We start from the raw sequence: 15,174 nt of genomic DNA, 5'->3' as shown, positions 1-15,174 counted from the left end.
GAAATAAAAATGGAAAAAATTTAATTTAATGGGGGAAACAATCATGTTAGAAGTTAATAATAAAAATAATAAGAATTATAACGATAATAAATTTTAACTGCACTTAATTTTATTAGTAAGAATAGCTATTACTTTTTACAGTGTACGCTTTTATTCTCATGCACAACTCCGTAATATTTATGAAAGAAAAAAACATCTAAAATGTTTGTCGTTATCATAAATCTAAAAAGTGATATGATCATTTAAGTTATGTGCACACTTTTGGTTTCACTTTCACTGCTGATTGCGCTCTTTGTCATTGGCTACTGTCACTTTGAGAAAAAAAAACATACATCTAAATCTTTGGTACTTGTCATGTGGTAAAAGCTATCATATCATATCAGTGTCTTCAGGACAACCTGTCAAAATAAAAGTCTGGTTTAATGTTTTTTCGGTTTCATTTGTAAAAAATGTAAAACATTTCATAGTGTAAATTAAAGATAAAGTTTTTCATGAATTTTTGTCAATTTGCTCACGTTTCATGACTAAATTAGCTGGACATGCCTTTGTTTGATTACTAACATTTATTCTAACTATTAAAAATGAGTCGGGGAAACGGGGAAATAGAACTCAGTGGGAAAAAAATAAACAAAAAAAAAATGAATCATGTTGGAAGTTAATAATAATAATAACACATTTTATTTATACTGCACTTTTTTCAAACCCAGAGTGCTAAAAGGCATACAAGGCAAACTTTAAGAAAGCAGAACAATAAAAAGACAGTAAGAACATCACAAAAAGACAATAAAATATGAACAATAAAATTGGAAGATTGAATTGACAAATATAATCAAGTTAACCAATGATAATCAAATTAAAAGCAACAGTAAAAAGATGAGTCTTGAGAAGTTTCTTAAAACAGTCTAAAGAAGCGGCATTCCTGATGCTGATGGGTAGACCATTTAATGGCTTAGGCACACTGTGCGAAAAAGCTCTACCATACATGGTCTTAGGTTTTCAGCATGGCCAGTACAGCATAAGTAAAGATGCAGAATGAAGACTGCTAGTGGAAGTGACGAGAGTTACCAGGTCACAAATGTAGTCGGCTGCTAGCCCATGCTCTGCTTTATATATTAAAATCAAGGTCTTAAAATCAATATGTGACTTAACAGGAAGCCAATTGAAGTTATATTTTATACAGTATATCTATTAAAATAGAGTCCAAAACAAATTAAATAAACAACTTTTTTTTTTTAAACTAAAATTAATTCAGGAAAAAATAAAATTGAGGCAAGAACTTGTATGTGTTCTCCACTGCGTCTTTTAAAACAGCATCCAGAAAAAATTAAACCGAAAAAATAAAGCACATGTAACTCTCTGCCATCCAGAGTTGTTGTCCTGACCCATTTGAGGCCAGAACTAAGATGTGCTCTCCAGTGGAGATCTGGGCACAGAGTGCAAGAGTGTTTTTTTTTTCATGTGTGCACATGTGTGTAAAGGGTGATGTGTTTGTGTGTGCGTATGCTCGTGGTTTGACTTGCTTAGCTCAGTCCCACGCACTGTGGTCAAAATGGTTAGTAGTTTTTTTCTGTAGGCCGAGGAAGTGTGTATATTGTTCCCACGCTATGAAGAGCACAGGGGCCTGAGCTCCAGACAGGGGGCGCTGGTGGCCTCTGAACTCACACCTGACCTGGGCACTGCAGGAATGCTGGAAAAAACGCTTTAATTGTTACGACCTGATACCAACATGTTTGTAAACTGACAGCGCGTTAAGTAAACTTCAGTGAACGGGGCTTGCCGTGTGAAACTGAAATCTCTATTTGGTTTGACTTCGAAACAATACTCATTTAAATAGATAGTTCAGGTTTAAAATTAGAATTTCGTCATCATTTACTTATCCTCATGTCATTGCAAGCTTGTGTGAGTTTCTTTCTTCAGACAAAATGAGTTACTCTGATAATTTTTTCTCTGTTCAATAGGGGTCTTAATGACTTTTGGTTGGTTGTATTTTTCTAATATATTTTTTATGTTCAGCCAGCCACAATTTTCTTGTTTGTATGAACAATTTTTAAAACATTTTATTTTATTTTTGATGCCCTGTATGTAGGGATATTTCTTCTGAAGTTTTTATGTGATTTCTTTCTGTGTGGAATATTGATATATAATATTTGATATCATGGTGTTTAAAATGATTTAAAAATGATTTAATTTTTTTTTTCATTTTTCAATTATTTACATTTTCTTTTACAATTTATTGAATGAAGAGTTCAGATGCAAAAGCCGCTAAATTTCATTTTCGACCAAAATGAGCTAATGACATTAAGCGAATCCTTTAGGCACGTAGTACATGTTCAACAAATATTTTTGCCTCAAATGATCATCCAAATCTCAGCGTCAGCGCATTCAGAAATAATAGTTTGTAAAGGCAAAAGCTTCTAAGCGCCACTTGCCTTTGACAGCATGAGCCGCTATGTCCCAATGCGCAAATCAAATCTTGTTTTCAATGTAGCAGCGCGCTAATACGCAGGTTTTTATTCCGATTCAGAAGTTATTTTTAAAAGAAATCAACCCTTACTTCAAAACTCTGCATTATTAGAAAAAGAAAAAAACTGTCCCGTCAGAAGTGAAGCATGAATATAATGTTTTTTTGCGCAGTGACGCTAGTCCAATTTACTATACAGTTAAGATGCCGTTCTTTTATCCCACATGGATGCTTTATGGATAAACAAGAGATGAAAAAGAGACAAAAACTGAGTATGCTGAGAATTAATGAATGACAGCTTCTAAAATTCTCTGAGAGGCATCCCCTTTTTGCCCAGTTGGCCTCCCTTGTGTTTTATTTGCTAAGCTATTTTTTAAAAGATATATATATATATATAATGTTTAAAAATATATACATTATTCATATTACTTCATAATACCTATACATCTGATAAGCTTTTTATATTAATGAACAATGCACAGATATTTTACAATGTTTTACACTACATTATTTGAATCTAACAAGCTTAGTTTGCAATGTTTGCAATGCTCTATACTTACATTTAATCTAAATCCCAAATATCAGAAAATCGCAACAGATTGTTAAGATTTTATTTGTCAATTTTAATATTATTAGTTAATGCAATTTCTTGACTGATTTAATTAATTTGTTTTCCTTAGTGATTCGAACTCGGGATGCCCTGAAGTGCTACTGCACCATGTCAGCGTGCTAACCACTAGGCCAGGGTTATTTAATTAGTTTGTTATGGGGGCCGGTTCATGAAAAGCATTCCAAACGAAGGGCCGGAGAGATATGACTTGCTATATGGGTGATGACACAACAGCATATAAGAGCCCATATGCTGTATTTTTCCTTAAGACATCCACGTTGGCTTTTTCTACATTAAAATGTCAATATATTGTATTTCGAAGTTGCATAACATCATTTTTTTTTTACAAACATTCAAATGTATTTCAGAGCACAACAAACGTAGGCTTCTTCTAAATTCAGACACGTTCATATGCTATGTTTTGAACTGCAAAACAATTATGGATGAACGATTATAGATTTTGGCTGTACGATTATATAGTAAGAATAATCATGGTTTCACAGTTATCACGTCTAATGTAAATTTAAGCTTTATATTGAGTAAGTAAATGGCTATTTAGATTAATTGTTGTTGCCATCTGCATTCATACATACATAAAATAACATGTATACATACAGAAAAAATATGCTCCGCTTGTGCGCGCATATTGTCATATATTCTTACATTGGAAATAACAAACTTGCAAGCGGAAAAGAATGAAATGGGAACAGCCGCTGCTATAGTTAATCCTGTGTATGTGCGTATTAGCCTCGGTGTACATACTTGGAGCTATAAACCAGCTCACAGTTGGCAACTTTGCATAACTTTGTTTAATTGCAGCAGTTTAGTTTTGTTACGTGCAACAGAAATGCGGCTTAGAGAAGCCTCAATGATTAATTAACTGTGACGAATTAAAGCGCAGTTAAGAGAGAACATCCAAATGTATCACTTGAATGTTTTCGGCTGCCTGTGTCACTCGTTTATGGTGACTCACGCTCTGCGCAGCCTCTGCAGCTCATGCTAAATTGAACTGATGCACTTCACTTCTTAACTATAGCGGCCGTTTTTCGACTGAAATAAATTTATTTTTGATGTCTTAGTCACACTATTTCGAGGGCCAGAACAAATTGCCTCAGGGGCCGGGTTCGGCCCGCGGGCCGCCAATTGAATAGCACTGCACTAGGCTATTGCGCCGTCATTTTTAAAGTTTTAACAGAAGAACTTTTATATAGATTTTATCCATCTATATGTAAATGTAGTGCTTGACTTCACATTTGGAATGTTTAATGATCTCTTTATTATAAATATTTCCTTGTATTTATTATCATTAGTATTATTGATCTAATATTGAGCCCAATGCTTTTATCTTCGGCATTCAAAATACATTGCTTCGCTTTTACTATACACCCTGTGCATTCCTTTATCTCCTTACTTGTCTTCGTAATTGTTGCTTGGAGAATTTTTTTTATAAAGCTTTCATAATATCTTTATTTCTTTCATATCTTTAGTATCGTTATTTCTACCTGAAGTTACTACTTACTACTATAAGAAACTTTGCAAGTACATCAACTTACACTAACCCCAACTTAACAACTTAACTTATAATCTAATGAGAATTAGTTGGCATGTAGATGCAATGTAACTTAAATTCAACAAACAGACTATCAAAATAAAGTGTGAGCCAACTTCTTCATCATCTTCATCAGGGCCGACTTCAGCTACCATGGCATCGCTACATTCTTCACCCTCGGAATTCATCTTCATTTCTTGTCTTTTTCATGTCTTTTTTGACACCTTTGTGTGACGTTTTACTTTCCTATACTTTTATATTCATGTTGCTTGCCTTTAAATTCAATTCTGGTTGGTATAGTAAGATTCTAGCAGTAGAGGTAAAAACGTTGCTACCTCTTAACACGTTGCCATAATCGGATGTTTAGTACTGACCTTTTTACACTTTTTTGGGAGGGAATTAGCCATTTACAAATTACCACCCACTTCAGATTTTCACACAATTATCTGTCTGTCTTTCTTGCGCACCATTCTGATTTCCACAGTTGAAATAGTGAAAACACGTCAGTGATTTTAATTGATGGTAATTTTCACTTCAGTGGAGTGGTCCCTTTAAGAGTCATCTCTCACGGACGCACACGAGGAAGACGCACGTGATTGTGCTCTGAGGAGGTGTCACTCCACTGTTTACAAAAGCTTCAAAAGGCTGAAGACGAGCTGGAGTGAGAAAACCGGTGCATTTGTTGTCGGCCAGCATCTCGAAGAGCCTCAACATGCCAGCCATCTCCAGCCTGAGCCTTTTGTTGCCAAGCCGTTCCGAGCTCCTGTTGCTAAAGGAAGTACTTAAATGTGTAGTTATGTGAGATCCCTCCTCGCTCAAACCGGCCCCCCGCTGCTTCTTCCTGCTCCTTGGCTGAATATGAAGTGTTGCTTGATGGGCTTTTCCCCTCTGACAGTGTCACCAGAGCAGTGACAGATCCGTGGGAGAGCTGACCCCGCTCCCAGAGGAAGTGCTGCGAGCCAGGGGTGGCCCATTCACTGCCCAAGGCCACTCTCTCTTCTAATGGAACATGATAAGCTTTTCATGAGCCATCGCTGCTTTTGTGCACCCGTGTGTGTCTCTGCGGGCTCCGTACATCATTGCCGTCATCGACTCTCACGGAGTTCATGGGAACAAAAATTGTGTTATTTAGAGCCACACCTAGTTAAGGTTACTCTTCATGTTTGGTTGACTGGTTATGTGTGAAAACAACAAGTAGACCTTGTTAATGACAAGTGTTTTCAAGCCAGATAAAATTGTTCAATTGATTTCTGGTTACTGATGGCAAACATTTAAGTATTAAGATCCCAATTCTGTTTTTTTAACCCCTACCCCTGAAGGGCTTCAAAATTTACCCTTAAAACTGGGACAGAACTACAATACACACACACACACATCATCATCATCATCATAGGTCATGGCGAGCTTTTATGTTATATGATATCGAGGATGGCGACTGCTTTAGTTATCCCAGTTGCGTTGTTTTTGGTATTAATTTTCAGTAAATCACATAAGGCAATGATATCAAATTATCGTGACGATATAATGCTGCAATAAGCTTGTAAATGTACTGTGCATTTACACCGTGGCCATATTCATCTATGAAAAAACAAGAAAATGAACTTTATAGCCTACCCATTTCTTAGGCATTAAGCCTGGTTTATAGACCCGTCTGCTAGTTCGCTTGAGTGTGCGCAGCAAATGTGACATCATTGCTGTGTTTGCGGAGGTTCGCCTTAGGTGTGCGCGACATGATTCCGGCTGGCAGAGCGCACTTTTACTCGACTTAACAGTTCGCATGGCGCCGCATCTGATTTGAGTTTGATATGAAACACTTTGAAGAGATTTTGTCTAAAACAGGTACGACTGTACGGACATCTTTATGATCCATCCATGCATGATCATAGGGATTATCAGATGGACAATAATTCTTGGCTAGAAATTGCAACAGCCATGAGAAAGGAGAAAGGTTTTTGTTAAGTTTGGAAAAACCTGAGGGATAAGTTTGTTAAAGCATAAAGAGGCCATGGCAGAAGTGGAGACCCAGGTACCTCATAGGTTTTACACTGATTATGTATATATTACAAATTTTAATTTAGAAAAATTTGAATTTGCTTTACTTTTAATAATGGTCAAGAATAGTAGAGAACAGAATCTAACCAGAAAGTAATATGGGCTAAAAACAAACAAACAACAACAACAAAAAAAAACATCAGTATTTTTTAGTAAGTGTATTGTTTTTGCTTTTATTCTTGCTATGATAAAAACATATATTTATAGAGCAACCTATGTTCTCTTGTCATTAATATTTTAATAAACTTTAATAGGTTAAACTGTCAGAGATATGAAGTGATGCATCAAACATTGATTTAAAAAAATTCTTGAGTGGTTATAAGAATCTTTATGATCATTAAAATAAATTATAAAAATACTAAAATAATGAATGATATTACTGGTATGACGTAGTTTCGGAAACTTCTCTGTTTATCCGTCTGATTTTATGGTCAGTTTCTTTTGACTACCCCCTGTCGTTTTAAAGAATATAACAATGGCAAATGCGGCAAGTTTAAAAAAAATAGGATAAAAAAGCCTTGTCCGTTTCGTGAGGTGCGTGCGCAGTCAGGAGAGGTCCCCGGTGTGAAGCCAGACAAAAGTATAAATCAGGCTTGAGACTTTTCTGACAGGGTATTAGAGTGTCAATAGATTAGAGATTTTTTTTTTTTGTCTTTTTGGTAACACTTTATAATATCTACACACTATGAATAATCTATTAAGCATTAGCAAATAGTTAATTCATTATCTTTAAAGCATTAACTCTAAATTTATAGACGCTAGTAAGCAGTTTATAAATACTTCTACACATGCAGTATTCTTGACTCAAAAGCGCATTTGTAATGTGCTTAATGATTGTGTTTTCATACTTTATTACTTACTGAATTTAGTCATGAACAATTAATATTTCATTATTTAGTAGTTAGTGGCTTTTATAATAATTCAGAATGAGTTAATAAATGATTCATAAAATCTAGGGTGTGACCTTTATGCTTTATAAATCAATTAAAAAATATAATTAAAGGCTTTGGATCAAATGAACAATAAATGTTTGCAATCTTATCTAAAAGATAAAAATCACTAGTTTAAACATTGCAGAATAACTGGAGTGTTAAAATACAGTTAGAAATAAAAACAAATAAATAAAATAAAACAACATGATCATTTAACAATATAATATGATATAACATTTCAAAGTTATTTATCGATGTTTAAACAGCACATTAATTTTATTTTTTCTTAAGATTGCAACAAAATGTATTTTTCATTTGATACAGTTTCATTTGTGCATCTACAAGTAAATATAAATTAATAAAGTCTTAAATTTTCTTTTTTTCCTTTTTAGAATATAACTAAGCCTTTAATTGTCATTTATAATGCATTTATAAAGCATAAATAGTCTTCACTCTAGATTAGGTCACAAAACTGGAAGAAGTTTGAAATGTAAACATCTATTAACATACAAATGAACTATTATGATGCCTAAGTAAAAAGATATACGAATGTTATTTGAATAGTTTATTAATCATTTACTAACTTATTCTAAATGATCTTAAAAACCAACAGCTATTCTTAAAAAACTTGTTTGTAAATAATGCAATTCCTAAGTATTAAAAAAATTATTAACAAAGTATGAAAACACAATTATTAAGCACATTATAAATACAGCATTTTTAGATGTATTTATAAACTGCTTTATAAACTATTATATGTATATCTATTAATGTAGAGATAATCCTTAACAGGTAATAAATGTACTATTTGCTAATTCTTAATAGATGATTCATAGTGTGTAGTTGTTATAAAGTGTTACTGTTTGTTGTAAAAAATCATAATATTGCCAAAAAAAGTAATTTGTGCATCTCCTGATTCGTGTATGCAGCCATGTTGCCGTTGTAGCTGGTGTATTCTAAGAAATTTGTGTACGCCTTGGTTTTGAATGTGGTCCTGAAAGATCTCTGTTTCAAGGGGTATTTAGCCCTTCCCCTTAGCCCTACGCTTTCAGGCTAAAGAGAATTGGAATACCCTGACCCTTTCACATGAATGTGCAAAACAAAGGCTAGGAGTTAGGGAAAGGTCTAAGGGGTAAAATTTGGATTACAAGTTCACTCAGAAGTAAAACATTTGTTAAGTTACTCTGGACCCTCCTGACTGTTTTGCTTTAGAAGAGTTATAAAGATTTATAACTAAAACTGTGGTCTTTGGTTGTTTATAAAATGTAAGTTATCAGCAGTTAACTATAAAAAAAAAAAAAAACAACAACACCAAATAAACAGGAAACACTCTGGTTGTTCGATTCTGATGCTGGTATCAGAAATGTCACTTGTACCACTTAAAACCTTGGCATCGGGAATGGCTAGTACTTGAACCCATGAACTGATCCGTCAGCAATTTAAAAAAAAAAAACATAGTTATGCTCAATAAATGGGTACAAAAAAAGACAGATGAAAGGAAATGTTCATCCCCAAAATTATAATTCTGCTAGGTTTTGTTAAACACAAAATTAGATATTTTGAAGAATGTTGGGACCCGAAATCATTAACATCTAGAATAAACAAATACTATGGAAATCAGTGGTGAGTCCAACAATCTTCAATATATCTTCTTTGCTATTCAACAGAAAAATACACTTTGGTTTGGAACAAGTCAAGAGTGAGTAAATAGCCGCATGTCCGCTGGCTGGCAGTATTTCAGACTGGACCAAACAGCCAGTAAAACGGATACATGTCTCATAGGCCATGCTGTAGTTTTGAGGGATGGCAGAAGTATTAGCAATCAGTTTGAAGATGTGTCATTCTGCCAAACATGTTCGTCTCAAGGCTAGCACACAGAGGGATGAGACGTGCCAGAATTTAAAGTTTGGATGCTTCATTCAAGTTTTCAAGAGACTGTCAATGAGTGAAAAAGACAGACAACATTTATATTGGGTTTATTCTTTTGGATGACCAGTATAAGTTGCTTTTGCAATTGTTTGTAGTTTTGTATTTCAAAATGATTTAATTGAATTGATTGTGGAACCCATTTGTTTTACTTTTTTATACACTCACACTGTAAAACTAAAATCCCCTTTGCAGTTTGCAGATTTAGATTTGTGGTTGTATTTGAAATTCTTTGAAACAGTAAATAATATCAATGTATCATATGATAAAAATACACACTTTGTGTTTGTTCATGATATATTGATGGATAAACCTGAAGCACACCATAAAACAGTTCTATGAACTCACCAGATTGTTTACATAATCACAGCATCATACAGTGATGCAATGAGCATGAGAGGAATTGCTGTTTGAGTTTGCAAACTTGGCATCGTAGGGTCATATTTGCCAGTTTATTGGCTCATTTCAAGTATGAGTGATTGTTGGGCACATCTTAAAGTGCTGACTAAGTCTATTATTTATCTGTGCTGGCTTGAGCTGCGAGCTGTTTCGGATGGTTGAGCCTGATTGCTGTAAAGATAGATGTACGGTATAATATTATTTGCCATTAAGAACTGGTTCAAATGAATGGCTCATTTGCAAAAAGGATGTCACTCTAGAGGATTTGCCTGAGGCTGTGGATTAAAGGTAATAATGTGGTAAATAACATTGTTTCTTTCACAGGCCAATTGTTTTGCTTCATAAGACATCAATCGTTAAGAGCTGTGTGCATTAATCTGTTGCAAATGGCCATCTCAAGTTATGATAGTCTCTTAATAAAACAAATTGAGCTTCCTCTAGCTCAAATTGTGGAGCATGTACTCATACAATTTGTACCTTCAATTAAATGCGAGTTGCTATTTTTTTTCAACTGACAATAATGTTTTTGATTTATAAATGATTGGAAAAAATGCCATGTCTTCCCAAAACATATACTGACCTGTCATCTTAAATCCTAATTTGTCAGCTTTTTTGCACCCGAAGCACCCTAGCAACCACATAGAAATGCTTTGGCCATAGGTATAACAACACTGAATCATTAAAGACAAGCAAGTTTTACATTTTATTCAGTAAAGCCACTCACATTTCCTTCAGGTTAAGTTAATATTGTTAGTAGAATGTACAAAATGCAAAAATAAAACTTGTAGGAAAAAGTGCAAGTGCATGACACCATTTTCACGTTCACTTCCGGTGTTTAATCAGGCTTATTTGGGACCAACAGCAAGAGATTTTCAGGCTATGAATACTTTGGTCCAAAGTGGGCCAGCTGGGGTTTGAAGAGTGGTCACGGAGAAGTTTATAAAGCTAGAGTTGGCAGCATGAATTTATTCTTCAAAAAGTAAATAGATTTTTATGTGAAGATAAAAGCCATGTATTCAAAAACACACATGATATGCTATATCCCTGTATCTACCTGTAGACTATTGCTTCCACATTTATCATATATATTTTCTTTATATAGTTTTAGTTTTACTCCTATAACTCCTTTTATTTTTTATTTTTTGTGCGTGTGTGTGTGAAAGTACGGCAGTAGGCGTGTTTCCATTACAAATGTCTGCAAGACTGTAGTGTTATGTTCTGATAAAAAAAGTAAAATAATAGGTTTAATCACTTTTATACATCTAAAACTTTTACTCTTGTAACAAGTCATTCCAAAATCATGGCTATAGATTTTAGATTTGCTTGTATGTTTTACTGAAGGTGACACATGCATGTTATACAGGATTTAACAGCAAGGCAAGCCCTCTAAACTTGAGGCCAGTCACGTATGCAGTTTTTAAATTGGTATATGCATTAATAAAATGCTATAAAAAGGCCAAATGGACTTCTGGACACAGATTACATTAAGACTAAATTCCACACCTCATTAATAAAACATAATGTTAGCATCCAAGCAGATGAACGCACAAATAGCCCTATCTCAAAAGTGAAGTTCAACACATAGCTACATTACACTAAAGTACTATCCAAAAATTAGATTTCACTTTTGGTTTCTTTTATTACATCATACATAAATGTTTGTAGAATTTTTAGTTTTTAATGAAGCAGATAGTGGACTAAAATAGGAGCGCAGAAAATTTCTTTATAGTTTTGCCAATGGATTTGCTACAGGAAAACATATATAATATCAGAATAGCAATGTTTGTTTCACTGATCTTAAATAAAGTTTGCACATGTCAGGTAGTTTGTGAAAAAATAGATAAATATTCTTCACATCTTTTATCTTTAATTAACGTCAGTGAGGTTGCTGTATACAGTAAATGTACAGTATCCCGCTTATCTATGAGCAGATAATCAGCCTCAGCCATCAGTGTTATTATGAGAGGAACTCATAGTGTGTGTGTGTGTGTATGTGTACTTTCCATGCTTGTGTTTGGACTGCAGAGGCTACAGAAGGTCACGTCCTTCCGTGACTCAGACTATTTGCATGCTGTTAAAATCTGTTGCACACACAGGTTTGTGGCGGATGCTTTCCTCTTTAATAATGTCCAGACGTGGGGCAGGTCGTTTGTTGCCTTTGTGTGGGTCTTTTGTGTTTTTGTGTATGCGCTCATGTCTCTACACGGTGCGTGCAGAAGTACAGTACACACACACTTTTCTCAGAAGTCTCACTGCCCTGCGGCACAAGGCTTCAAGTCCTCCATTTCCTGTTTACAGTGTCTGAGGTTTTCTGTTCTCGATGCATCTCCACTGGGTGATCTTGCGAATTATACTCCGGACAAGGCCTGTGTTTAAAAATGAAACAGCCCTCGTTTCAGTTTCATCAAACTCCTCTCATTGTTTAAGTCTATTTGATTAAAAGTGTGCATGCATAAAGATCTTTATTTGTGTTAAATGTATTTCTCTTTTCTGTGTGCTTTAGGTTTGAAGAGATGGTCAAGAAATTCAAGGTTGAATATCGTGCTGGAGGTGCCACTCAGAACTCTGTGAAAGTTGCACAGGTTGGTGTTTTTTTAATTGCAGCCAGTATTTAATGCATACAATGCTAGCAATGACAAGGTCATAAATTCCTACTGCAGGATTAAATGTATAACCAGAAGTTACTTTCAATTAATGAGAGAAAAAGTCTAGCAATTGCATAAATGCAGTGAATGACACTACGCTCTTACTGGTGGACAAGTGGTTTTATATATCCTCTCTCTGTGGTCTAAAGTGCTTGTCTAGGATGTCTGTAAAACCACAAACCACAACATTTAAAGTCCTCATAAAATGAAATTTTACACTGATTACTTTGTTAGCGCATTTTCACTTGAAGTGAACAATGATTTTAAATAATACCTGCCCTGTGCATCCCTAAACGAGAGAAGACTGGTTGAGATGTTGTTACACAAATCTAATATACTGATATACATGTGATTTCTTGCCAAACTACACTACCTGACTCAAATCTTGTCGTCGATCCCAGTTGTAAGAGTAACAAATAATAACTTCTAGTTGATCATTTGGAAAAGTGGCAAAAGGTCCATTTTTCCAGTGAATCATCTGTTGAACTGCATCTTAATCATCTCAAATACCTCTGAAGACCTAAGATTCTCACAGATATCATTCAAGTTTGATAAAGGAAACTCATGGTTTGGGGTTACATTCAGTATGGGGGTGTGCAAGATATCTGCAGAGTGGATGACAACATCAACAAGCTGAGGTATCAAGACATTTGTGCTGCCCATTACATTACAAACCACAGGAGAGGGCAAATTCTTCAGCAGGATAGCACTTATTCTCATACTTCAGCCTCCACATCAAAGTTCCTGAAAGCAAAGAAGGTCAAGGTGCTCCAAGATTGGCCTGACCAGTCACCAGACAGGAATATTATTGAGCATGTTTGGGGTAAGATGGAAGAGGCATTGAAGATGAATCCAAGAAATCTTGATGAACTCTGGAAGTCCTGCAAGAATGCTTTCTTTGCCATTCCAGATGACTTTAATAAGTAATTTGAGTCACTGCAGAGATGTATGAATGCAGTCCTTCAAGCTAATGAGAGTCATACACAATATTAAGTATTTTTAAACTGCACAATGATTGTATATTTTACACTATACATTATTTCTGTTAAGTGACCAGATTTTGTCTAAGCAAAGTCAGACCTTACTGTCCTATTTAAATAATTAAAAATCAAGGCATGATCATATATAATTTTGGTAAAATAAGTATAATCTAGAGGCCTTTTCCTTTAATATAAGCCACTTCTGATACCAAATGATCAACTAAAAGTTATTATTTGTTGTTCCTTATAGAAGACTTTTAAACTAAATACAGGTAGTGTATTTACATTTACAGAGAAAACCCAACTTCATGTAACCTATAGTTTGTTTTTGTGTGCTTTTGACTTGACCTTGTTTATATTTAACAGTTGACATGAAAGAGATGTGTAGAGCTGTGGCAATATAAAATCATGTGAGAAACCGATTCTGCATCAATTCTGAGATTTTTAAAACGTATTTTTATTCATATGCCTCACAAACAGCCATAGAGCTTTACAAACAGTCATACCCTGCTTGCATCCACTTCTTTATTGATGTCACTTGAACCTAAAATAACTATTAATAAAATTAAGAAAAGGTTAAGTGAATTACAAGAGTGTGCATAGTAACTTGTGTTTACATTAATTTTGTGACATAGCAGTCAACAAGCACAAGCTTTCTTTTTTTATAAGTGTTTGGTTAAACTAGCCTAGAGCGGAATCTGCTGTATAAAACTAAGCTTAAAATTGAGAGAATACCAATACGTGTTGAAAATCTCAGAATGGATGCGGAATCAATTTCTCAAATGATTTTTCACCACAGCTCTAGTAGTCTGGCAGCAGGCTTTCTGTGTGCACGCTTTGTACCTGTGAGCTCGAAAATATCAGCTTTGTGTATCAGATGCCTAATCTGAGAATTGTTTTAAGTGCTTGTTTTGTTTGTTGTTGCTGGAATAACTGAAGCACATGCTGTAAAGGCTCAGGAGGCTGCTAAGGAGGCTGGACTCTGGCTGCTTATTTGCATTTAAAGCAGACACACATTACCATTGATTTTTGCTTCGTCTGAAAGGGTGAATTTACAGCATGGTATGATAAACGATCCATAAAATATTTCATTCTTTACAGTCACATGCACATTCTTGAGAGACCTAAGACTTTTATTAAATCGTGTAAAATAGGCATAATGAGCCAATTAAAGGGATGGATTAAAATGAAATCTGTCATCATTTACTCAGTCCTTCACTTGTTTAAAACCTTTTTTTTCTGTTGAACACACTATAAGATCTTTTTAAAAATTCTTGTTGCTGGTCCCCATTTACTTCCTTACTCACTAAAAAATAGTATGGAAGTTGATGGGTCCCAGCAACCAGATCAGTTTTTTTTTAAATCTTTTTAAGGCTGCACAGTATATAGTTGTAGCATCGGTATCGGAATGTATGCATCCTCAGTTATCACATTGCAAGATATGCCATGTTAAGTTTGAATTATAGTTGACCAGGACCTACAGTAATAACCATTATTTAAACAGCTAAGTCAATTGAGAACAAGTTTTCATCTACAATGACGACCTGGCCAAGAGGTAACATTAAAAGCAGATACGAAGCAGTTGTGACACAATAACAATTTCATAAACGCAGATAATAA

At 34.7% G+C, this 15,174-nt stretch overlaps 1 protein-coding gene across 6 annotated transcripts in view; it reads left to right on the top strand.

Annotated features, from left to right (window-relative positions):
• The window catches only part of adka (adenosine kinase a), a 282,153-nt gene that overhangs the window by 42,001 nt on the left and 224,978 nt on the right, over nt 1–15,174 (top strand). For all 6 annotated transcript variants that reach the window (XR_012388462.1, XR_012388464.1, XR_012388465.1 and 3 more), the window contains exon 4: nt 12,433–12,511. Coding sequence is in view for 2 of the 6 variants with exons in the window: in NM_212791.2 (NP_997956.1) it covers nt 12,433–12,511 (79 nt within the window). In the remaining 4 variants the exon portion in view is untranslated. The remainder of the gene's footprint in view (nt 1–12,432; nt 12,512–15,174) is intronic.

This window comes from Danio rerio, chromosome 13 (genome assembly GCF_049306965.1).
Source record: "Danio rerio strain Tuebingen ecotype United States chromosome 13, GRCz12tu, whole genome shotgun sequence".
Lineage (NCBI taxonomy): Eukaryota > Metazoa > Chordata > Actinopteri > Cypriniformes > Danionidae > Danio > Danio rerio.
The sequence above is the reverse complement of the archived record's forward strand: the minus strand, read 5'-3'. Positions and strand labels throughout refer to the sequence as shown.